Raw genomic sequence first — 26,167 nt, forward strand, 5'->3', positions numbered from 1 at the left:
TTTTGGAGGACATGGAGAGATTCACTGTGTTTTGCAGATCTGCTGGTTCTCGCTTTGCATGCTGTTTAATATTTTTATTTATTTATTTATTCATTCATTCATTCATTCGATTTATAGGCCGCCTCACCCCCGAAGGGCTCGAGGCAGCTCACAATATGGCTGTTCACAATGACAGAACTGTTCTCTTTATGGTTTTTCCCGTTCCGGTTCCGGTAGACAAGCAGTGCAGGCAATCTTTCCTGAGCTCCTCCACATTTTAAGATAAGTTTAAAATTTTTAACAATCATAATACGAGCTTGACTCTAAAGAGAATATTAAGGATGAGTGGCTGTGATTCACGGCACAAATGGACGTCCTGAACGAAGAGGGTGGCGTCTCCTACGGCTTTTTCAGCATTAGTTCATATTCTCCTTTACTGGAACCTCTACCAACTATCTAAAGCTGATAACTGACAGTGTTGAGAGAAAACAAAATGCCGAATAAAAAGCGGAGTCGGTCTTCGCCTGGTATTCGTGAGCAAAAACCTCCGAAGCAGACCAAAACAGACTTGTATTTACGAGGTCAGTCGGAGGCAGAAGCCTTGCTTAACAACCTTGAACTGTCTAATAGGTTTACGCCCTTGGAGGATTTAAGTTTCGAACTATCAAGTTTCGACAGCAAATAAATACAAAATATAACTTAACCCCATTAAAATCTAATAGTGGCAGTTACTTTGAATAAATAGAAATTAAAACATTGCTTGGATGGACCTTGTGCCTTGTTGCAGCCTAGGTACAGTGTTCTGGTGTTTATTTTAACCTTTGACAAACGGGTCATAAGTTCACCATCGCCGGCCTGAGGGCTTTCCCTGCTCGGAGGCCACGGCAACTGGCGTTTCCAGGCGTTTTCTGGGGGCCTGCAGAATTTGCACTCGAAGCACTTGCGGATGAATGCTGAAGTTGCCACTGTGCAACCAGGGGAAGTCACCCTTGTAATCATGGGGGAGGGAGAGAAGGAAACAGGCAAGACCACAGACCAGGCCGCAGGGTTTCAAACTGTTTATTTGGTTGGCGTCAGGGCTCACGCCCACCAGCACAAAGACAAATAAATACAGTCAGCAGCCGACCTCCCGACCCTTCCAGCAATATGCTGACGTTACAGACGTTGGGGGGGCTGAAGCTTTGAAACTGATGGCCAAAGAGGAACTTGGAAGAAGATCTGGGGCGGGGGGAGGAGGAGGAGGAGGAGAGGCTGATGTGATCCAGGCTCTCTAAACTTGTATGCGAAGGGTGGGCAGCTCTGGGGATTTGCCACACTTTGCATATTGTGAGAAAGAAGAGCAGTTCTGCAACGGCCGTTCCCCCCATCAAAAGTGGAAACATACCAAACCCAATCCCCTCCTCCTCCAGTGTAAGAAGTGCCTACTGGTTTGTAATTTACCAGACAGATCGCCTCTCAACTGCCAAACTTCCCCCCCTCCCCACCCCATGCCGGCAGAGCCACCCCTTAATGGTTGTGGGGCCGGCCTCGCCCTCGGCCGCGGCCTGCAGGGGGCCCGTCTACCGTCGAGCGGGGGTTCTTGATAGTTTCGTCCACGGACACGATGAGACACGCGGCCTCGGCAGCCGCTGTCAAAGCGTTGATGCGCACCACGGCTGGCTCCCACACGAAAGCTTCGAAGTTGTCGGCGATGTCCTCGTTGCTCACGTCCACGCCATACCACATCCCGCCCTGGAACGCAGAAAATACACCTGTCATAGCCGAAGCCAACTATATATGAGAAAGGATTTCCCAAAGAGGAGCATGCAAAATGATTTTAAAGTGTGTGAGCGTGCACGTGCACGCACGCGCACACACAAACACACACAGAGTTGGGAAACGATAATAGGAAGGGTGTTGTGGGTTTTCCGGGTTGTATGGCTGTGTTCCAGTAGCATTTTCTCCTGATCCTCTGAAGATGCCAGCCACAGATGCAGGAGAAGCGTCAGGAGAAAAAGCCACTGGAACACGGCCATACAACCCAGAAAACCCACAACACCCTCGTGATTCCAACCATGAAAGCCTTTGACAGTTCAGAGGGCATTCTTCCTGGGCTTGCCAAGCCGAGCCGAGGCAGGGGAACCAGAATAAAAAGAGGGATGTAGCCAAGTGACTGGAAATTCACATCTGTCGGATCTAACCTGTGCGTGCTTGGCTCGCAGTTTGTTGAGGATGTTGGTGGCGTCGAAGCCGGCGTTGTCGCAGAGCTGGCGAGGAATGATCTCCAACGCTTTGGCGTACGCCCCGATCAGCAGCTGCTGCTTGCCCGGAATGGTCCGGGAGTAGTCGCGGAGGTACTTGGACAGTTCCATCTCGATGGCCCCTCCGCCGGCCACGACAGAGTCGTTCTAAAACAGCACAACAACGAGATGGTGAAAACAAGCAACTTTTTTCTCTAGGGATTCTGTAACCACAGCAGCCCATGCCCTTCAGATGGAAGCCGCTGGCCGCTTGCCCGACACGGACCCGGCTGGTGGATTTGAGACGGCCAGAGCAGCTGCCAGAGTCAAGCCAGTCGATCGCAAATGCCAGCCGGCTGGCACAGACAGGAGAGGCACAGCTGTGGTGCGATTGCAGACCAGACTTTCGGAATCTGCCGCCAAAGAGGCCACAAATCCATGCAGAGAGGGAGCCAGACTGTTGTAGCCCCCAGCAGGCTGCTTGGGGCCCCTTCACACATGACAAAACGACAAATTGGAGTGTGACGCCAAGCATACGTTCAATGTGGAGAAGCATTTTCACATTTTCAACAACATACAAAGTGACCCCAAGAGAAATCTCACTTACAAAACAACATGGCACCTTAGAATCTTAAGAATTGGAAGGGGCCATCTTTTCCTCTAAGCTTCAGGGGCCCCGGGGCTACCACAACATGGTATAGCTTGTTGGAATTTCTGCTCTTCTGGTCACATCCCGTGGACTACACCACAGACCAGACCTGGGCATTATACGGCCCGCGGGCCACATCCGGCCCGCCGGATGACCCTGACTGGCCCCCCTGCCGTGCTGGGGAGCGAGGCGCCTTTGAAAGCCCCGCAGAAGCCGGTTGCCTTGGCTGCCGGCTTCTGCGGGGCTTTCAAAAGCGCCTCGCCCCCCACCTTTTGGCCTGGCCCTCCACAATATTTTCTGTTTCTTATGCGGCCCCATGGAAAAAATAATTGACCACAGACCGATCTAAGCAGGAGGCCAGCACAGGAGGCCAGTGGAAAGCCTTTGGTTACTCTGAATTCTGATTCTATGAAAGTTTAGGGAGAAAGTCAGAGAACACAACGTCTTGCCGAAGGCTTCCACGGCCGGAATGCACCGGCTGTTGTGGGTTTCCTGGGTTGTGTGGCCGTGGCCTGCTAGTTTTTGCTCGTAATGTTTTGCCCGCATCTATGTCAAGCCCAAGGTCTTGTGTCTTGCCATCACCACCCAGGGAAGCCCGGGAGGATGTGTGACACCAAAGGTCCTTTTGCCTATGGTGTAGTGGTTAACAGCAAGTGGATTCTAATCTGGAGAACCAGGCTTGATTCCCCACTCCTCCACCTGAGTGGCAGAGGCTTATCTGGTGAACCAGATGTGTTTCCACACTCCTGCATTCCTGCTGGGTGACCCTGGGCTAGTAACAGTTTTCTCAGAACTCTCACAGCCCCACCTACCTCCCAAGGTGTCTGTTGTGGGGAGAGGAAGGGAAAGGAGCTTGTCAGCCACCTTGAGTCTCCTTACAGGAGAGAAAAGTCGGGTATAACTCCAAACTCTTCTTCTCTTCTTCTTTGTTTAGAAATGCAGTAAAGACTTCTCTTAGGCCAGCAAAGCACCGTCTGGCCACTTATTAGATCCTGACAATGGAGAGTGCTGCGCTGTGATTTGAGACTGCTTTGAGTTGCTGGGAATACTTTCGCTTTTGGGAAATGACCATTGGGGGGGGGGGTGCTTGGCTGGGGCACATAGGTTGCCACTGTGGATCTGACTGCCAAAATGTAGCTAAACCCTTTGGAGTGTACCAGTTCACACAAGTTTCTATTCTGCTGCGATAAACCTGATTTCTGCTACTCTGAAACTGGTTATTGGGAGGCGGTTCATGGACACAACCATCTATGGCTGGCACCTTCAGAGCCAAGTCATGGTAAGATGTGTTTCTCCCCATAACACAGCGTGGAGTGATTGTTTGGTGGGGTATATTTCCTTTCTCGCTCGTGTGTGTGTGTGTGTGTGTGTGTGTGTCTCCAGAGAAATATATAAATATGGGATGTCTAATAATTTATATGCCATTAAAGGTTACAATGAAAATCAAATGAAATAAATATGGGATGTATAAAATATATATACCTGTCTATAATCCTTTCTCTGAGTGTGGGGTGATTATATGGTGGGGTATACATTCCTTTCTGCATGTGTATATATACATTTCCAAAGAAATATATAAATATGGGGTACATATAAAATGTATACTTGCATATATTCCTTTCTCTGAGTGTGGGGTGATTATGTGGTGGGGTATACATTCCTTTCTCTCGGTGTGTATGTATATATCTCCAGAGAAATATATAAATAAGGAGTATATACAAATAGATATATACCCCACCACACAATCACTCCACACTGGCTCATGGAGAGAACACATTTTGCTGTAACATGCCTCTGAAGATGCCAGACACAGATGTGGGTGAAATGTCAGAAATGTCAGAAATCCAAATTCCCAGACCATGGCCACAGAGCCCAGAAAATCCACAACAGTATGTCTTCCTAGTCCACTCCCCCCGCTCAAGTTAACATTCCCCAAGAGTGGTCATCAATCAGCCATGCCTATCTTTTCAGTCTCAGGGGAGACTCAATGGGGAAATGATAATAAAAATCCCGGTTCACACAGGTTCTCTGCCAGATTGCCCAAAGGTGATCCTTCGTGGCCAATGGGGGAATCGAGCAAAGAGCAACCAACAAGTCCAGTTGGGCAGAGGTTGAGAAACTGTACCTTGATGGCTCTCCTGACAATCATGATGGCGTCGTGGAGGGAACGCTCCGTCTCCTCCATGAACTGCTCTGCCCCGCCGCGCAGGATGATCGTGCAGGTCTTGGCCTTGGGGCAGCCCGTGAAAAAGTTATACCTGTCAAAGGGAGAGGAGGACAGGCCACCGCACAAGTGAGAAAAAGGGAGAAGTTCTGTAAGCCAGGAGAGGTGTGTGGGAGGGAGTGCATCTGTCAGGGAGGGGGAATGAAGACCAATGTTCTCTGTAAGCCACATGGCCGCACTGACACCAAATTGATGTCACACAGTTCGAGCGGCTGCCGGCAGAAGGAGCTCCTGCAGGCGGCTCAGTTCCACACAGAGGTAGGAAACTTCCACAAAGTCCCTACCACTGTTAGAGGAACTACTGCTGAAGACGCTTCACAGAGTTTTCTTAGGGTAGTAGTGAATTCTTAGCACTTCCAGATGTTGATCATACCCGACAGTTGCCTTCGCCAGCATGGTCAATTGACCATGCTGGCAAGGGCTGATGGGAATTGTAGTCCATAACATCTGGAGTGCCAAAGGTTCGACACCACTGCCTTAGGGGATAGGGCGGTATAATAAATCCAACTAATAAATAAAAAATAAAAGTAAACTTCAGTTACTTCAGCAAACTGCAGTTACTTCACTAAGGTGTTTGAGAGAGGATAGGCCATAGTTCAAAACTGCTAAATCTTGCTAGGGAAACTCTGAATGAGCAGGAATGGAAGACTGACATTTTCCTAAGGAAGTCTCCAATTCTGTGAAGAAACCACTCCAACTGAACAGCGTATGATTAGAACATCACATTGCTAATCACTGGCTGTTTTGTTTTGACCACTCAGTGAAACAGACTAGACTTCAGCTAGATTAAAGTCCAGTAGCACTTGAAACCCAACCCGATATTGGGGGTACAACCTTTTGAGAGCCAAAGCCAAACCTTTTGAGAGCCCCTGTCTGCATATATTTATTTGTACACCGCCCTGAGCCCTCGGGGAAGGGCGGTATAAAAATCCAATAATAAATAAATAAATAAATAAAAATCTGGTTGGTCTTTCAGGTACTACAGGACTGTAATCTAACTCTTCTACTACAGTCCAACACAGCTACCCTCTGACACTAGTCATCAGTAGGAGATATAAATTATAGTGAAAGAGTAGATGAGAAGCTTTGTATTTTGCATTCAGGTTTTACTGTGCATGGTTTTACTTTACGTTCCCCATGAACCTTGCAGCATTTCAGTAATCTAACCACTTCTGCAGATCTTACAGAATGGATGAACAAATCAGTAGAATATTGAAGAATGTTGTATTTGCAATTTCGCTATTTTGATTTTATTTGTTAAAAATTAATAAAATTGAATTTCAATTGAATATTCTTCCATGGCAAAGTCTTGGTATATTAACAGAGTCCACAGAGTATGGAAGAAGGTGAGATTTTGGGAGATTATATAAACAAAGGACTCATCTAATGAGAGATAATAAATCACATGTAAAAGAATAAAATGCCGAATTCAGATTTTAGATTCTGTTTAGACTTGAAAATCTTCATTGGTATTTAAGATGTTGGATGATTGGACGATACAGATGTAAGCAAGATTTACATACTATATAAATTGAAATAATTAACTTTAAATCTAGGAAAATATTTTTTTTTTCCCAAAAAAGTAGTCTACTCATTTGTGGTTCTACTTTGCTTTATATTTTTGACAGCCGCATCCAGTGCATGATGAAATACAACCATGCTGCTTCTATGAATGGAAACACCCAACGGTTCGCCAGTCCTGGCTAGTTTTCTGGCGAGAGGTCCCAGGCCCTGCTTGGATGTATCGCTTCTCATCCTAGATGTCCGTTAGGTTTTACCACACCTTTTCTGCAAGGAGCACAGGGTGGTGTGAGTGGGGCCCGCAAACACATTCTATCATCACCCCAATATTATGATGAGGCTGGGAAGGGTGTGACTAGTCCAGGGTCATCGGCCAGCTTTATGGATATGCATGAGTTGCCACAGCTTACTAAGCAGGGAGTGAAGACTGCTCTGAACATGCTCAGAGGCACCCTTATCACATATCCCAAGAAATGAGCTCAGGGAGTTGGAACTCAAGGGTCGATTTCCACCATTCCCTTTCTCACGTCTTTCAACCAGTGCCATTTCTGCCAGTCTACTGATGACGCCTTCTAGCGCGGTGTAGTGGTTAAGAGCAGGTGCATTCTAATCTGGAGAACCAGGTTTGATTCCCCGCTCTGCCACTTGAGATGTGGAGGCTTATCTGGGGAACCAGATTACCTTGTGCACTCCAGCATGTGCCAGATGGGTGACCTTGGGCTAGTCACAGTTCTTTGGAGCTCTCTCAGTCCCACCCACCTCACAGGGTTGTTGCGGGGGGAGGGAGGGAGGGAGGGAGGGAAAGGAGTTTGTAAACCCTTGAGCCTCCTTACAGGAGAGAAAGGGGGATATAAATCCAAGTCTTCTTCTCCCGCACCCCGCTGCCAAGTTCTGCACGATTCAGGAGAAAGGAGCTGGCAAAATATCAGTGTTGGCTGGGATCTGCTGCTTGGGATCCACTCCAATGTATGTACCACAGCTCAGTCAGAGCGAGGACAGAGGACAGAGCGAGGACAGAGCGAGGATTCCCCACTCTTTGGGACTCTTTAGTTTGGAGAGGAGACGTCTGAGGGGGGATATGATTGAAGTCTATACAATTATGCATGGGGTAGAAAATGTTGACACAGAGAAATGTTTCTCTCTTTCTCACAATACTAGAACCAGGGGGCATCCATTGAAAATGCTGGGGGGAAGAATTAGGACTAATAAAAGGAAACACTTCTTCACGCAACGAAAGGATTGGTGCTTCAGAAGATTGCCAGGAGGTGGTGATGGCCACCTCACCCGGGATAGCTTGCAAAAGGGCTTTGACAGATTTTATGGAGGAGAAGTCGCCATGGCTACCAATCTTGATCCTCTTTGGATCTGAGATTGCAAAATGCCTTAACATTCTCCAGGTGCTCGGGAGCAACAGCAGCAGAAGGCCATTGCTTTCACCTCCTCCTGCACGCGGGTGAGCTCCCCAAAGGCACCTGGCAGGGCCACTGCGAGGCAGCAGAGAGCTGGACTAGATGGACCTCTGGTCTGATCCAGCTGGCTTGTTCTTATGTTCTTATGACAGTCAATTTTTGGAAAGGAACAGAAACGTTAAGAGTTTCTACCATGCAAACCAGGCTACTCAGCCCACAAAGCATTCTTAGGGTTTTTCTTAGGACCGCTGGTGGCAAACACCAGCCATGGAAGGACAAGGATATGTCCCCCATATGTCTGCCAATAACAACCTCCTGCTGGATCCCTTTTAATGTCACCACCTTGGTCCTCAAGTAGGGCCAGGGCTTTTCCAACCCTGCCTCTGGACTGATGGAACTGTCTGCCAGATGCAGGACCAATCTCGTCTGAAAGACTGAGTGGCTCCACAAAGCTTTGAAATTGTGGGTTCGTAATTTGTAGCTTCTCCAGATCATGGACTACATCTTTGAATTCAAGCACCTGCCAGCATGGCATGCTGGCAGGGGCTGGTGGGAATTGTAGTCCATGAACATCTGGAGAGCCGCAGGTTGCAGACCCCTGCTATAGTTGAGGGCAGTAACAGAGTGTCCATCTTTCTGGCCTCTCTTCTCCTCCCAGGTCCCCCTCCCCTTCTAGTTAGTGTGCCAGGGGTTATAGATTTGTTATGGGTCTGGGGGGGATTGTTTTGAAATTGCTCCACCTTTAGTTGGCTTCAGTGCCATTGGATTCTGCATTGAAACTTGTTGCATGCTTTCACTTTATTTGTAATTTTATCATATGCTGCAAGTCGCTCTGAGCGCGTTCTGACAGGAAAGAGAAGGGTAAACATTAAACAAACCAATGAGATGAAGAAGAAAAATTCCAGTCTGGGAATAGGGTGGTGAGGTCTGCGAGTCACTTGAACACACACCCAGTAGCCAGGGGTTTCCCCACTCTTTAGCCACCCAAGCAGTCTCCGTTTACCTCTCTCCTCCAACTTGCACCTCCTCAAAGAGTGCGCAATGCCCCAGGACGTCAGGGGTCAGGGCGCTGACGCTGGTCTGGATGGATCCTCCACAGGCCTGAGAGACACAAAAGAGAGTGTGGGGTCAGTATGGAATCTGAAGCCACAGAAATACCAGCTTAAAAACCAACCCGAGGCTTACTGAACAAGATTTTCCAAATATTAACTTTTAGAATGTTTTTTTAACCTATTATTGCCCAGAGTCAGAGCATATTAAGCTTGTCAGAGTTGTGGGTGGTTTTAAGCATAAGCATTTTATTGCATTTCAGTGCACGCATGTCCTAAATTCAGCTACAGCATTCCTCGGCTACTGGAATTTCAGGCTCATAATTCATCTCCACTTTTCCCTTCCTCCACCCATCCCTAGCACAGCCCCCAAACACAGCAACATCGGCTAAGCTGAGTTCAGGCACGCTTCGCCACAGCGCCCCAGAGTAGAAGCTGTCTCTAAGCCTCTTTGTCCTAGTTTTGATAGACCTGTATCGCCTGGCCGGATGATAACAGTTCAAAAGAGATGTGCTGGATGAGACTGGTCTCTCAGAATATTCTTTGGGCTTTCTTTTAGGCTTTGGGAATTGTAGAGTTCTTCCAAGGAGGGAGAGGGCAGCCGATAATCCCCTCTGAGCAGTAGTGATCACCCTTTGGAGTGCCTTCCTATCTGCCACTGTGCAACTGGAGAACCATACACAGATGCAGTAGGTTAAGACACTCTATAGCACAGCGGTAAAAGGACACCAGGAGTTTTCCATTCAGTTGTTTTGCCTATCATGGCTCACCTGGATGACCCTCGTCAACTGGAAACAGTTCTACATTCACCATTCCCCCCATGTGCTGTTTCAAAAGTTGCTAGGAGGTCCCTTTTTGAGAGCCAGCATGGCGTAGTGGTTAGGAGTGGTGGATTCTAATCTGGAGGACCGGGTTTGATTCCCCACTCCTCCATATGAGTAGAGGACTTTTATCTGGTGAACTGGATTTGTTTCCCCGCTCCTCCTCATGAAACCTGCTGGGTGATCTTGGGCCAGTCACAGTTCTTTCCGAACTCTCTCAGCCCCACCTACCTCCCAAGGCGCCTGTTGTGGGGAGAGGAAGGAAGGAGTTTGTAAGGTGCTTTGAGACTCCTTAGGGTTGAGAAAAGCAGGATATAAATCCAAACTATGATCTGGAGAGCCAGCCTGGTGTAGTGGTTAAGAGCAGGTGCATTCTAATCTGGAGAACCGGGTTTGATTCCCGCTCTGCCACTTGAGCTGTGGGGGCTTATCTGGTGAACCAGATTAGCATGTGCATTCCTACACCTGCCAGTTGGGTGACCTTGGGTTAGTCACAATTCTTCGGAGCTCTCTCAGCCCCACCTACCTCACAGGGTGTTTGTTGTGGGGGGAGGGAAAGGAGATTGTCAGCCCCTTTGAGTCTCCTTACAGGAGAGATATTGGGATATAAATCCAAACTCTTCTTCTTTACTGCTTCTACCTTCAACATGGGCATCCGGACAACAGGATAAAGACAAGCAGGGAAACAACTCACCATCATGGTTCTCTTGAGATCTTCCTCGGCACCCGCCCAGCGCAGAACATGTCCCTGTCGGCAAAGTACTGCGTGGCCACGTCGCCGATGGGCAGCTTGGAAAGCACCACTTTGGCGCCTGAGGTGTGCAGTTTCTCGAGCTTGTCGTACAAGATGTTCCACTCGGCGTCCACAATGGCCTGGTAGTCCTGCCGAGGGAAACGGATGCAAGAGGGCTTCATGCAGGCAGCGGTGCCTATAGTGCCAAGCTAGACTTGCATTTAACCCTCCAGTAACTCGAGCTGCATTCAACCCTCCACTTACTCACATGACACATGGGGCTGACCCTGGGCCTGCCTTTCATTCTCTCCCAGCTTAATTGACCCCTCAGGCCTGTTCTGAGCATGAACACACATGGAAGCTGGTCTTCTGGTTGAATGAGACCCACCATCCATCAGGGCCTAGAATCCATGATTTAGCGACCAGCCGACCGCGTCGCATGGCTCTCCATGGTCGCAGCCATCAGCTCCCTGCTAAAGGGCCACTGGCCATGCTGGCAGGGGCTGATGGGAATTGCAGTCCGTGAACATCTGGAGAGCCGCAGGTTGCAGACCCCTGGTCTACTCAAACTGACAGAAGCTCTCCAGTGGAGTTCTTCCACACAACATACAGCCTGGTCCTTTTAATTGGAGACGTTGGGGACCTTCTGCATGGCAACCGGGACCTTCTAAATGCCAAACTGACGCCCTGTCACTGAGGCACAGCCCCTTCTTATCTGATGGAGAGGAGGGGGACATAAGAAGACCCCGCTGGATCAGATCAAGGGCCCATCAAGTCCAGCACTCTGTTCACCCAGTGGCCAACCAGCTGCCTCTAGGAAGCCCATGAACAGTAAGACTACAGGAACATCTTCCCGCCTGCGCTCCCCAGCAGCTGGCATGCAGAGGAATACTGCCTCTAGTACTGGAGGGAGCAGACAGCCACACTGACTCATAGCCAGCGTGATGTAGTGGTTAAGAGCACGTGGGATATTGAGGAGATAGAAAAAGTGCAGAGAAGGGCAACAAGGATGATTGAGGGACTGGAGCACCTTCCCTATGAGGAGAAGCTGCAGCGTTTGGGACTCTTTAGTTTGGAGAGGAGGCTTGAGGGGGGGACATATGATTGAAGTCTATGAAATTATGCATGGGGTAGAAAATGTGGACAGAGAGAAATTGCTCCCCTTTCTCACAACAGCTAGGAACCAGGGGGGGCATCCATTGAAAATGCTGGGGGGAAGAATTAGGACAAAAGGAAACACTTCTTCACGCAACGTGTGATTGGTGTTTGGAATATGCTGCCACAGGAGGTGGTGATGGCCACTCACCTGGATAGCTTTAAAAGGGGCTTTATGGATTTATGGAGGAGAAGTCGATTTATGGCTACCAATCTTGATCCTCTTTGATCAGAGATTGCAAATGCCTTAACAGACCAGGTGCTCGGGAGCAGCAGCAGCAGCAGCAGGCCATTGCTTTCACCTCCTGCATGTGAGCTCCCAAAGGCACTGGTGGGCCACTGTGAGTAGCAGAGAGCTGGACTAGATGGACTCTGGTCTGATCCAGCTGGCTTGTTCTTATGTTCTCATGTGGGTTCTAATCTGGAGAACCGGGTTTGATTCCCCACTCCTCCATCTGAGTGGAAAAGGATTATCTTGTGAACCAAAGCTGCTTCTGTATCACTCCTACATTCCCTGCTGGGTGACCTTTGGGCTAGCTCAGTTCTCTCTGGCACTCTCTCAGTCCCCGCCTACCCCACTGGCTAAGGGGTCTGTTGTGGGCAGGAGGAAAGCGAAAGGAGCTTTGTAAACTCCTTGAGTCTCCTTTACAGGAGAGAAAGATGGGTATAAATCCAAACTTCTTCTCTCTAGTCCCTGCTCTCCCCATAAATCCTGCTCTTAGTTCTTCTTCTAAAGCCTTCCATGTTGGAAGCGAAAGAACCTTCTCGTCCAGCCTAACCCCCCCTCAGAAGAAGGGAGGCATTAAAAATATTTTAGCCCCAAAGGCAAATGGTTGGGACCTGAAGCAAGGGATGGCAGCATTCCCAGTCTCGCCATTCCCTATTAAAGAGTATCTGTCCACACAGATATTCTGATCCTATGCCAGTAATCCACATGGGGAAATGTATAATATCTGGTGCCCTCATCAAAGAGCGGCTACTAAAAAATGGATTATCAACAACTGCGCAGAGCTTGGCCAACAAATCCTGCTTTTCGCCAATGAACGTGGCAGTTCCATTTGTGCAGGGAAAACCCAGGACTACTATATTGCGAAGCGCTTACTAACCCTATATATAGGGAGAGCCTTACATGCTGGCTAGATTTTAACATCAGTGCCATCCCGCGGCCCATAGAGGAAGACTTCAAGGGTCTACCAAACGATAAGAGGCTTTGCCCCCTCGCATTCAGGGCAGTGTTGATTCCATTCAAGCATTATCCTCCTCCACTGCCCACTTTTACCGGATCAAGATCCAAGATCCAGCTTATTATTACAAATCATTGACTTCTATAGAAACTCCTGACGGAGCTTTTGATAAAGTAAATATGCTCTTAAACTGTAAATGACCTTGACTGTTATACTCAAGAGTGGCAAAGTTTCTGGCTGAGGTCACACTTATGATCCAGTGTGAAGTTTTATCTAGTAATTTTAACTGTATTTATATTGTATGTTCTGTATGCCAATAAAGGCTTATTGAAAAAAAAAGTATAATATCTGGGATAACGCAAATAAATAAATTTCGATGGGAATAAACAACAAAAAATGAATCTGTGGCCATAAAAACAAAAGGGAATGAATGGATTTAAATAACGCAACAACAAACGTTGCAAGCAACTTTAGTAAGTGAACCCAACATCTACGGGCTAGTCCAATGCCTTTTACCCTCCATCGCTGTTGTAGGGACTCCTCTAACTTCGGCGTTGTCTTTCTCGGCCTTGAGTTCCAATTCGACGTTCAACAGGGCAATCTTGGGTGACTTGTATTTCTTGGTCTGCATCTCAAAGCCTTCAAAGCCGTTAAGAGAAGGTTTCCTTCTTCTTTGAGGGCTCACACCAGCCACCAGCTGGGAATCCTGGGGAGAAAAGGTGGAGTTGAGGTCTGGGTAGACCCAGAAGGCTTCTGAAAATCCACCTGCCACGGTCCTGGTCTTAACACAACCAGGGAATATTATTATCTTTAACCTGCTCCTCTTTCCTACAGTCCTGTGTACCAATTAATTATAATAATAATAATATTATTATTATTTAGTATTATTTGTTAGATTTCTATGCCATACCTCCTCTTTTGGGGTCAGGACAGCTCACATCATGACAACACAATGTAAACATCTAAAACAACAACACTTAACACATAAATCAACAGGTGCTAGAGCCTGACAGACTGTATGGTTGTACTTAGCAGCATTCTTTCCTGATGTTTAGCCTGCCATTTCCAGGCTGGCATCTTCAGATCCTCTGAAGATGCCAGCCACAGATGCAGGCGAAACGTCAGGAGAGAATGCTGCTAGAACACGGCCATACAGCCCGGAAACCACACAGCACCCCAGTGATTCCGGCCGTGAAAGCCTTCGACAATACAATAAAATCAACAGTAATAAATACATCTAATAGGAATCACAAGATGGCGAGTTACAAACATTTCACCCCTTAAGTGTTAATTATGGGAAAACGATGGAAAAAGGGAGGAAAAGTTAGAATGGGGGAGGCCAGATGGTACCACAGCTGCTTCAACTATATGCCGGGTGGAACGGCTCTGCCTTGCAAGCCCTGCGGAACTGCCTAAGGTCCCACAGGGGTCTGGTCTCATTGGACAGACTGGGGCCAGAAAAATTTCCTTCTGTGCAACTTGAGCAACAGAACCAGAGCTTCTAGTTCAAGTAAATCTTCACAAAATAAGTGCTCAAGAAAAATGGGAAATACGTGAATTAACTTGAACAGGCTGTTGCAGGTTTTCTGGGCTGTGTGGCCGAGGTCTAGTAGTTTTTACTCCTAACGTTTCGCCTGCGTGAACAAAACTGCCAGACCACGGCCACGCAGCCCAGAAAACTCACAACAGCCACTCAATTTCTGGCGGCGAAAGCCTTCGACAACACAACTTCGACAGCACTTATTGATTTAATAGTTCTGAACTCTGAGCGCCAATGAGGTGCGGTGGTGAAGAGCAAGTGGATTCTAATCTGGAGAACCAGGTTTGATTTCCCACTCCTCCACCTAACAGAGGCTTATCTGGTGAACCAGATGTGTTTCCGCACTCCTACATTCCTGCTGGGCTAGTCACAGTTCTCTCAGAACTCTCTCAGCCTCACCTACTTCACAAGGTATCTGCTGCGGGGAGAGGTAGGGAAAGGAGCTCGTAAGCCACCTTGAGTCTACTTACAGGAGGGAAAGGTGGGGTATAAATCCCAACTCTTCCTCTTCTTCCTGTGGTACCTCAGATTCTGACTGAATCTTTGGGCGACTGAGTTGAGACACAGTCAGGGTGCAGAGGGAAAAATGCAATAAGTACTGAAGTCTGAAAGGCGGGAACTCACTTCCAAGGCTCCTCCCTGCACCTTCTTGATCCCAATCATCTTGATCTGCAGGAGTTCGTCCAGCAGCATGACGGCGTCCACCACCATCTTGGCGAAGAAGTCCTTGTGCTGGGCGATCAGCTTGGAGCTCAGGGCGGTGGCAGCGCACTTCTCCAAAAGACCTTTGAACTCCCTGCAGGGGGAACACACGCATGCATTAATGCCAGCACGCCTTCCAACAGCACGCACCCCACCAAGGGACAGCAGAACCACCCAAAGCTCTTTCGAGTCATAACCTTATAAAGGATTGGAGCCCTGGCCAGAAACGATTAGAGGGCCAAAGACACTCGACTTACTTTTGCTTCAGCAGACAAAAGTCGGCAAATGTATTTTAACACCCCCTCCTGTTCCACGCTGGGGCCATTTATGCACATGTGATCTCCTTCACTTTAAGTGTGCGTTCCCTTGGGGTTTGACCGTTGCTGACGGTCATTTCCCCCTACTTCAGCACTCACCTCGCCTCAGATCAGAGAAAGGCCGAGTTTTTGAAAACCTCTTGAAGCATGATTTGTTTCCTCAGTTTGCAGGGAGAGCGAATGAGGGCATCGTGCTTTGGCGTTTCCTTCAGTTTTCTCCCGACTCCCCGCCTTCCCCCACCCACGCCACGCTGCCAGCCACCATTTCAGGGGTCGTTCAAGGCTGCCTTCCTTTCCTCATCTCTCCCCTCTCCCCCCCAGAAACCGCTGCCTTCTTTCCTCCTTCCCTTCCCTTCCCAAGCCTCCAGTAAGACACGACTGCTGCTTTTCCAAGCCAGTTGGCTCTTTCCAGTCTTCTCTTCCACATTTCCTCCCCCTCCCAGCTGCCGCTACCTTCTTCCCTTCCCCAATCCCCCCACCCGCAAAGCCTCCAAAAAGGGGTGGGGGGGTGGGAGTGGGGAAGGGTCTTTAAGTCGCCATCTATTTTTATACACTTATTAATCTACTGTTTTAAAATACTGTAGGTGTTTTACAGTGTTTATGCTGCATTTAAATATTGTATTGTGTTTTAAATGTTGTAACCCACCCTGAGCCCTTTGGGATAGGGTAGGATAAATATGTGATAAAATTAAATCAATAGCTATTGGTCTTTTGAAGCCGGTTTGTTGGTGCATGCGGGGCAACGAGAAACGGAGGGGGGAAATGGTGGGTCAGCCTGGATTGAACAAAAGGACACAGAGAAACTCCACTTCGAAGCAATCAAAAGCAAGGTAGCAAACAGGTGAATGAAGGGCTCAGGACGGGCAAAAGAGGTCTCTGGCGGAACTCTTCATAAAGGCTGTGCGTTTGCACGCTGGCTTGTGCCTTGGAGCGAACAGCTGAGGGTCACTGGATGCTGGAGCATCCACAGGGACTGAACAGCACTTTATGGTCGATTCTGCACTTGCGTTATCGACCTAAGTTCGAGTTTTGTACCAGCTTCGCCCCATGTAACGGTCAAATTTCCAACTCCAGTTGGGAACTACTACTTTTTCAGGGAACCACGCTCGAACTCAGCTAGATTCCAGAAAAGTGTGGAATCTCTGGTGCAAGGAGTCCCCCATTCAGCCAATCACAGCTGAGTGTTTTGGGCATGCGTACAGCTGGCCAATCAAAAAACGCCACCCTTGTCCCTCCATTCCTGTGGTAGTTTTTTTTATAACGTGTGTGGGGATAGACGGAACGTGAACGTAGAACAGTAGCCAATCGGAACAGAGCGACGAAGAGGCATAGGATGATTCCGCCCTCCGAGCTGGGATCAAGCTGGTTGCAGTGGGGAACAACAATGGCTTCGACCTAGGTTAGTACCCTTCTCAGGGAACTGGGTCGAACCTATTTTACTCGTGTGCGGAATCGCCTATGTTTCATGCCCCAACCTGAGAAAACATGGCTGACGTGCAAGGGACGGAGCTGTGGCTCAGAGATAGTGACTGCTCTTAACTACTGCACCACGCTAGCTCTCAAGTCAGTAGGTGATAGGCAAGATCCCTACCCAAGAGCTGATCTGGACCAACCAGTGGTCTCAGTCAACATGTAACAACTGGACTTCCAAGTGTTTATTTTGAGAGCAAACATTCACGTGATTGATTGATTTTTTAATCTGTGTTATTTATAGTCCATCTGTCTGGCTTGGACCCACGGCAGATTATCCATGAGCGAGTCGAAACAATCAACAGAATGGACACTCAATAAACAGAATGGAACGAGGGTTGTAGGACCAAGGAGAAATCTAAAGGCATAACTGAAGCAAAGCAACAGTCTTAAAATGACACGTTAAAAGATCCTAGGTTCAGCAAGCTAAACATAGTAGGATATTTAAAACAGTTGAATAATGCTTTTTCACCCAACTTAGGGTCCCCAAGGCACTATAATACATACACACGTATATATAATATTTAAAATAAATACACAAACAGGAAAGTAGAGTTGTTGAATGTCAGTAAATGGTCGCCAAATAAAACAAAGATGTCTTGACTCGCTGGTAGAAGACAACAATAGAGGGAGACAGCCAAATCTCTGTGCCAGGAAGTTCCAAACATTTGCTGCCACGAACAAGAAGACCCTTTCTTGGGTTGCCACCCACCTATCCTCAGACAGCAGAAGCAACTGAAGCAGGCCTCTGAAGATCACTGGAGTGGTTGAGTAGGTTTATCTGGGAGTACATATTTTTAAGGTATGCTGGCCCCAAGCTGCGTAAAGCTTTAAAGGTCAATACTAGCACCTTTTACATGACTATTCATAATGTTTCTATTCATATCTTCAATAATATTGAATACACACCCACACATACAAACTAGCAGATAACTAACATTCTAATATTCTGATTAGCGTAAAGATTTCCTGGGCCACTGGAATAGTTTTATTATGCACATATTATTATATGTATTTGTTGATTAATTTCTTTTTTTAAACATATACAATAAGAATATAGCTAAGTTTAGCTAGGCCTTAAACGATTAATGATTAGGGTTGTTTCTATCCAGCATACCAGTTAATTTATCTTTATCAATAAGATTATAAAGTTTATAATATTATAAGAGTATAAATGCAGGCCCATTTGATATAGACTATATCTGATTTTGATTGTATTAGTCAATACGTGTATTTGTTATAACTATCTTTTCAACTGTGAGGGCATTACGGCTGTTATACTTGCTTATTTTTTATCTTTAACTTTTTTCTGTTTCTGCATTTCTTTATACTTATTTTTTATCTTTTTCTTACTTTTCTGTATTGCTTTATGCTTTTTATCTTTAACTTCTTATTTTTTCTGTATTTCTTTAATTAGTAAAATAATTATTTTGAAAAACAATACCACTATCTTGAATTGGGTTCGGAAGCAAACTGGGAGCTAGGGGAAAGGGGAAAAGACTGAAGTCATATGGATTGCTACAACCCAGCCGGTCAATATTCTGGCTGCAGTTTTCTGTACCAACTTTAACTTCCTGGCACTCTTCAAGGGTAGCCCCACAAACAACATCACCAGCCTGGGCAACATCACTGCTTTCAAGGACACAACAAAACTCCCAACACCCAACTGTGCTGATGCGGCAGAACGGCACACACTTCCCATTACTTCAACACACACCAAGATTGTTTCAGGTGTCAGTACAAATATGCAATAAGCCAATCAGAACAGAGGGAAGCTAAAGATTGATTCTTTCTATGCAACATCTGGATGAGACAGAAACTTACTCGAAGTCCGTCTTCTTGATGGTGACTGCAATTGTCTGGATCTTCCTGACGGCCTGCCAAAACACAGTGACAATCAGTTGGTCTTCCAACCCTCCGTCTGCCGCTCACCCTGATCTTTCACACACTACACACGCTTGCTCCGATTTGAAGCTCTCGCTATGAGCACCGCATAGTGGCAAGTTATCTCGACTATGCCCATGTGCCCTTCCTGCTCAGTTAAGTGCAGGAGTCACACCCTGGGCTGGCATTTGTGGCGCTAGCGACTCAGCCACTGAGAAAGAATATCAAGCCAATGTCTAACGAAGCAAGGTATACACAGGAAATAAAGCTCTATCTGCGCTATCTCTACTTTCCATACCAAAGATTAACATTGTGGCACATTTCCAGCAGAACTGCCGATTCAATCCACGGTATGTCTGATTACAAGTGGCGACTTTTCAATCATAAGCGCTGGAAGAGAAAAATGACTCTCTACTCTAAGGGCACCATGGCCCCAATCAACACCTTTCTGTTTGCCTGCCATGTATTTTTAGAAAGTGGGCAGGGCCAGGTGGGGCTTTTAGCCAGCAAGGCTCCTGATTGGCTGGGTGGATTTTTAAAACTGGCAGGTTGGCAGCAGTTGCCCCCACAGCACACGCATCTTCATTGGGCTCCTGAAGGTAAGCTGTGGCAGCCATTTTGCGGATGCGCCCACAACGCTGTGTCGGAATTCCAAAGGTGGCCACAGGCTCAAGGAGGCTAGACACACTTGCGCTAGATTCCGAAGATTAAACCCAAGACAGCCGCATGGATAGTCCAGAAATCACTAGAGCTTTTAAAAAAATCTTTTTAAACACAAATTTCAGCTTTTATTCCTAGCCCCAAACTATGCTTAGCACCCATTCAGGACTCTTCTTCTGGAGTCTCCACCTAAACATCAGGAAAATTCCACCTAAACATCAGGAAATACCTCCTGACAGTCAGGGCTGTTCGACAGTGGAATGCACTACCTCGGAGTGTGGTGGCGTCGCCTTCTTTGGAGGTTTTTAAAGAGAGGCTGGATGGCCACCTGTCAGGAGTGCTTTGATTGTGTGTTCCTGCATGGCAGGGGGTTCGACTTGATGGCCCTTGGGGTCTCTTCCAACTCCATGAGTCTATGATCCCCCCCAATATCTCTTAGCATGCGCTCCCTTCTGAACAAATCTGGGCAGTCAGCAAACCCACACAGACACCCCAAGGCGCCTTACCAGCTGAGTGGCAGTGCGAAAGGCCCGAATGATGATCTGAGGGTGCAGGCCTTCCTCTATGTAAGGCTTGATTTGCTTGAGGAATTCAGCAGCTAGGAGGGTGACCGAAGTGGTGCCATCACCAACCTGTAGGGGAAACATTTGTAGACTTAAATTTGATTTTTCCCCCTTGGGAGACTCGCCAACAAGCCAGCTTTTCCTCTCACCCCCTTCCTGATGTCACTGCTCGAGAGGCAGCTAAGTGTCCTCGGCCCCATCTGTCTCTCCTCAGGCGCCAGCATCTTACCTGGCACTGCAAAATCAACATCAAGGAAGTTCCTTCCAAGAGACAGAAGGTTTCTGGGCTTAAGGATGATTCAGGGTGCTTAGACAGCGGCCACATGTGATGCCCACTGAAACAGGAGTGTCGAACTCATTTGTTGCCAGGGCCAGATGAAGGTGATTTGATCGGGTGGCTCTTGGACAGGGGTGGCTGTCTTGGCTGGCCCCAGAATGGCACTGAGGGTGCCTGGATTGGCGAGCTTGGGAGTGAGGTGGGGTGGCTACCTTGAGAAGGCTTATCAAGTCCGCGAGCCAGCTGAGACAACCTCCCCACCCCCACCTCCATCATTCCCAATCTGGCCTGGCAAGTTGGGCCTGATAAGCTCCCTCAAGGGACCAGGATTTGACCCCCGGGCCACATGTTCAACATCCCTGCACTAAAGGCTTAAGAAAGGGAAGCTATCTGAGCACCACCTTCTGTCCCTCTTTGAAGACTGCCCCATTCTTCCCACCTCTGCGTCCTGTGATTTGGCGATGTCCACTAGTGTCCTTGCAGCAGGGTGCACCACATCTAGAAGTTTCAGGATGGTGGCCCCATCGTTGGAGATGGTCGCTTTCCCTGAAGCAGAGGTGAAAAACAAGCATCTTGATACGATGTCCCAGCCAACAGTAAGCTGAGTCAATTGAGACTCTACCCGTCTGGGTTAATGCCAAAGTTAACAGCACACAGAAAGCCATGCTGGATCAGTCCAAACGGTCCAGGTATCCTGTTTCATACAGTGACCAACTAGAGAAACCCTAACCACCAGGGCAGAGGACAAACCCTCCTGGCTATGCCACACCAAGCCACTCAGATAAATTAAAGGGCTTAACAGCAACTAGTAATGCTATTAGGTCGATAAAGACCCAGCTGATAAAAGACATTCCAAAGCGTAACTGTGTTCCCGATCCCAACTCACCCTTTTCTCCAGCACCCCGAATTCTGACTTTCTGATATGAGGTAGCATATCTAATTTATAGATCTATAGAACTTAATTCCTTAGATGAGTCCTGGCATTAAGATTATTGGATTGTTAGTACAGATGCAGAAGTTCCTTGTGTGAATACTGCCCCTAGGAGCAGCAGCGGCGTAGGAGGTTAAGAGCTCATGTATCTAATCTGGAGGAACCGGGTTTGATTCCCAGCTCTGCCACCTGAGCTGTGGAGGCTTATCTGGGGAATTCAGATTAACCTGTACACTCCCACACACGCCAGCTGGGTGACCTTGGGCTAGTCACAGCTTCTCGGAGCTCTCTCAGTCCCACCTACCTCACAGGGTGTTTGTTGTGAGGGGGGAAGGGCAAGGAGATTGTAAGCCCCTTTGAGTCTTCTGCAGGAGAGAAAGGGGGGATATAAATCCAAACTCTTCTTCTTCTTCTCCATGCCCACAGACACCACCTGTTTAAGGTAGCGAAGAGCTACTCTCTTCCACCTTCTTAGCGACAGAATGGCCCAAAGCTATTTTTTCCTCAAGGCAAGAAGTGCAAGACAAGAAGCACCCACCTGTCAGAAGGGTACCTGACACTTCACCCAAACAACATTGGTCACCCTCCCAAATCTGTCAGGCGTGCTTTGATTGTGTGTTCCAGCACTGCAGGGACTTGATGGCCCTTAGGGTCTCTTCCATGATTCTATAAAATCTAAACAATTATGAACCCAAAGAGATTTACACATTTGTTCAAGTCTAACAGTTCAGGGACAGCTGGAAGAAATTACTATGGAAAGCCATTGTACGAATAATTGTATGAATTGGCAGAAGCTGGGCACGCAGCAGTGGCGTAGGAGGTTAAGAGCTCATGTATCTAATCTGGTTTGATTCCCTGCTCTGCCGCCTGAGCTGTGGAGGCTTATCTGGGGAATTCAGATTAGCCTGTGCACTCCCACACACGCCAGCTGGGTGACCTTGGGCGAGTCACAGCTTCTCGGAGCTCTCTCAGCCCCACCCACCTCACAGGGTGTTTGTTGTGAGGGGGGAAGGGCAAGGAGATTGTAAGCCCCTTTGAGTCTCCTTGCAGGAGAGAAAGGGGGGATATAAATCCAAACTCTTCTTCTTCTTCTTCTTACCTCTGTCATCGACAATGAGCTTGTCCATGCCCCGGGGGCCGAGGGTGGTGCGGACCGCCTCTGCAATGACCTGGCAGGCATTGATGTTACTGACCAGCTGTGGGACTCCCTGAGAGGTGTCCGTGCCCTCCTTCAGCAGGATCACAGGTGTGGGCTGCAAGCGAGGCAAGGGATTAGACAAAAATCCTCCTGAGATTGACAATGCAAACACAGCGATCATCAACGTGGCCAGCATAACACAGGGCAATAGCTATAGCCCTTTGCACGGGAAAGATCAGTACCGTTAAACACACTGTGTTCCATACAGAGAAGTACGAGAGAGCTCAATAAGGCGACAAATTCGAAGCGCTATACGCATAAGAACATAGGGAAAGCCATGCTGGATCAGACAGGGGCAGGATTCAAAATGATCTGGACAGAGAGCTGGGCCAAAACTAACAAAATGAATTTCAACAGAAATTCTACACTTAGTAAAATTCTACACTTAGGCAGAAAAAATGAAATGCACAGATATAGGATGGGTGACACCTGGCTTGGCGACAGTACATGTGAAAGGGATCTGGGAGTCTTAGTAGACCACAAACTGAACATGAGTCAGCAGTGTGATGCGGCAGCAAAGAAAGCCAATGCAATTCTGGGATGCATCAATAAGAGTATAGAGCAGTGTTTCCCAACCTTTTCGAGGTCAGGGTACCCTTGACCTCACTCTTCATATCTCACGGTACCCCTGCCACCACCCTCCACCTTCCCCTCCCATTGCCCCTGCTTGCCACACACCCCACCTTCCCCTCCCAGGGTGAAGGGTAGCACTGGGGGGGGGGGGTGGCTGCTGACCTTGTGGCAGGCCCTGCCCCATGGGCCAGCTCCATGTCCTTGCTGGTGCCGGTGGGAGACACCACAAAAATGAGGGGGGGCGGTAGTGTTGCCGTGGTACCCCTGGGACATGCTCACGGCACCCCAGGGTACCACAGAACCCTGGTTGAGAATGGCTGGTATAGAGTCTAGATCGAGGGAAGTAACTGTACTATTCTACTCTGCATTGGTCACCTCATCTAGAGTACTGTGTACAGTTCTGGGCACCACAATTTAAGTAGCGACATTAATAAGCCAACAAAATCCAGAGGGCAACCAAAATGGTCAAAGGTCTGGAATCTATGCCCTACGAAGAGAGGCTCAGGGAGCGGGGGATGTTTAGTCTGGAGAAGCGAAAGTTAAGGGGAACATGATAGCCCTGTTTAGATATTTGAAGGGATGTCATGTTGTTGAGGGAGCAAGCTTGTCTTCTGCTGCTCCAGAGACTGGGACCAGGAGGGATGGGTTCAAGGTGAAGGAAAAGAGGTTCCACCTAAACATCAGGAAAAACCTTCCTGGCTGTCAGGGCTGTTCGACAGTGGAATGCACTACCTCGGAGGGTGGTGGAGTCTCCTTCTTTGGAGGTTTTCAAAGAGAGGCTGGATGGCCATCTGTCAGGAGTGCTTTGATTGTGTGTTCCTACATGGCAGGGGGTTGGACTTGATGGCCTTTGGGGTCTCTTCCAACTCTATAATTCTAATGTGGCCAGCATAGCACAGTGCAATAGATATAGCCCTTTGCACGGGAAAGGTCAGTACTGTTAAGCACACTGTGTTCCATACAGAGAAGTACAAGAAAGCTCAATAAGGCGACAAATTCGGAGCTCTGTATGCATAAGAACTATAAGGCAAGCCACGCTGCATCAGACCAAGGCCCGTCAGGTCCAGCATTCGGTTCATTCAGGGGCATGAACTGGGAGGCCATCGCAGACCGCCGTGCCAGAGACCGGGGTGCGCGGCCTAGCAGCAAAAGAGACCTCGACCATGAGATCCCCAGGCAACGAGGTGCGGAAACAGCGCCCGCATCTCCGCAACGACTACACTTCCCAGCAATCCCCGCGGGGGACCCTCCATTCCACGACGAGAGCCGGCTCGCGAAAAGCTTGCCGGGATTGGTAGTGCCTGCGAAGCTCATTCTGGCCTCAAGCCTCCCTTAACGACGCGCGGGGAAGGCTGGGAGGGGGGCTCCGTAGTTCCCTCTTGGGGCCGCTCAACCCGCTCCGCCCCCGCCAATACCGCCTTGTCCCCACCGGAGAGGCTCCCCCGGGCCCAGAAGGCGCCGCCAAGAAGGAGCCCGACCCGTCCCGGAGGCCGATGGAAAACGATAACCCTCCCCCTCCATTCCTCTCACTCACCATCATCTTGCCGGCTCACGCCCAGCTAACGGTCCCTTCCCACAATGCACTTGGCGCGCACCTAGAAGATTCCCGCAGGGAGGCGGGCGAACCCTCGGCTTAAGGAAGCGGAAAGGCGGACCTGTCCTGGGAAGGAGAACTCTATGCTAGAATGGTGGGAAAGAACGGCCAGTACGTACCCCCGTCACCATAGAGACGGAGGCCTATCTCCCACCCCCCCCCCCCCCCCCCCCCCCCCCCCCCCCCCCCCCCCCCCCCCTACCCCCCCCCAGCGTCCCAGCCCCCCACCCCGCCCTCCCCCCCACCCCTCACCCCTCCCCCCACCCCCCCCCCCCCCCACCCCCCCCCCCCCCCACCCCCCCCCCCCCCCACCCCCCCCCCCCCCCACCCCCCCCCCCCCCCACCCCCCCCCCCCCCCACCCCCCCCCCCCCCCACCCCCCCCCCCCCCCACCCCCCCCCCCCCCCACCCCCCCCCCCCCCCACCCCCCCCCCCCCCCACCCCCCCCCCCCCCCACCCCCCCCCCCCCCCACCCCCCCCCCCCCCCACCCCCCCCCCCCCCCACCCCCCCCCCCCCCCACCCCCCCCCCCCCCCACCCCCCCCCCCCCCCACCCCCCCCCCCCCCCACCCCCCCCCCCCCCCACCCCCCCCCCCCCCCACCCCCCCCCCCCCCCACCCCCCCCCCCCCCCACCCCCCCCCCCCCCCACCCCCCCCCCCCCCCACCCCCCCCCCCCCCCACCCCCCCCCCCCCCCACCCCCCCCCCCCCCCACCCCCCCCCCCCCCCACCCCCCCCCCCCCCCACCCCCCCCCCCCCCCACCCCCCCCCCCCCCCACCCCCCCCCCCCCCCACCCCCCCCCCCCCCCACCCCCCCCCCCCCCCACCCCCCCCCCCCCCCACCCCCCCCCCCCCCCACCCCCCCCCCCCCCCACCCCCCCCCCCCCCCACCCCCCCCCCCCCCCACCCCCCCCCCCCCCCACCCCCCCCCCCCCCCACCCCCCCCCCCCCCCACCCCCCCCCCCCCCCACCCCCCCCCCCCCCCACCCCCCCCCCCCCCCACCCCCCCCCCCCCCCACCCCCCCCCCCCCCCACCCCCCCCCCCCCCCACCCCCCCCCCCCCCCACCCCCCCCCCCCCCCACCCCCCCCCCCCCCCACCCCCCCCCCCCCCCACCCCCCCCCCCCCCCACCCCCCCCCCCCCCCACCCCCCCCCCCCCCCACCCCCCCCCCCCCCCACCCCCCCCCCCCCCCACCCCCCCCCCCCCCCACCCCCCCCCCCCCCCACCCCCCCCCCCCCCCACCCCCCCCCCCCCCCACCCCCCCCCCCCCCCACCCCCCCCCCCCCCCACCCCCCCCCCCCCCCACCCCCCCCCCCCCCCACCCCCCCCCCCCCCCACCCCCCCCCCCCCCCACCCCCCCCCCCCCCCACCCCCCCCCCCCCCCACCCCCCCCCCCCCCCACCCCCCCCCCCCCCCACCCCCCCCCCCCCCCACCCCCCCCCCCCCCCACCCCCCCCCCCCCCCACCCCCCCCCCCCCCCACCCCCCCCCCCCCCCACCCCCCCCCCCCCCCACCCC

The 26,167-nt window shown here is 50.7% G+C and overlaps 1 protein-coding gene across 1 annotated transcript; it reads right to left on the minus strand.

Moving 5' to 3' along the window:
- Window positions 1-1,022: 1,022 nt before the first annotated feature.
- Window positions 1,023-24,732, minus strand: CCT7 (chaperonin containing TCP1 subunit 7). Its single transcript, XM_048509528.1, is given in 14 exon segments — window positions 1,023-1,500; window positions 1,503-1,710; window positions 2,160-2,366; window positions 4,973-5,105; window positions 9,005-9,102; window positions 10,566-10,591; window positions 10,594-10,752; window positions 13,460-13,649; window positions 15,108-15,279; window positions 18,797-18,849; window positions 20,023-20,148; window positions 20,796-20,902; window positions 22,387-22,540; window positions 24,593-24,732. Coding segments are annotated over 14 exon segments (1,794 nt in total). The 5' UTR covers window positions 24,599-24,732; the 3' UTR covers window positions 1,023-1,345.
- Window positions 24,733-26,167: the final 1,435 nt, after the last annotated feature.

This window comes from Sphaerodactylus townsendi, linkage group LG10 (genome assembly GCF_021028975.2).
Source record: "Sphaerodactylus townsendi isolate TG3544 linkage group LG10, MPM_Stown_v2.3, whole genome shotgun sequence".
Taxonomy (NCBI): domain Eukaryota; kingdom Metazoa; phylum Chordata; class Lepidosauria; order Squamata; family Sphaerodactylidae; genus Sphaerodactylus; species Sphaerodactylus townsendi.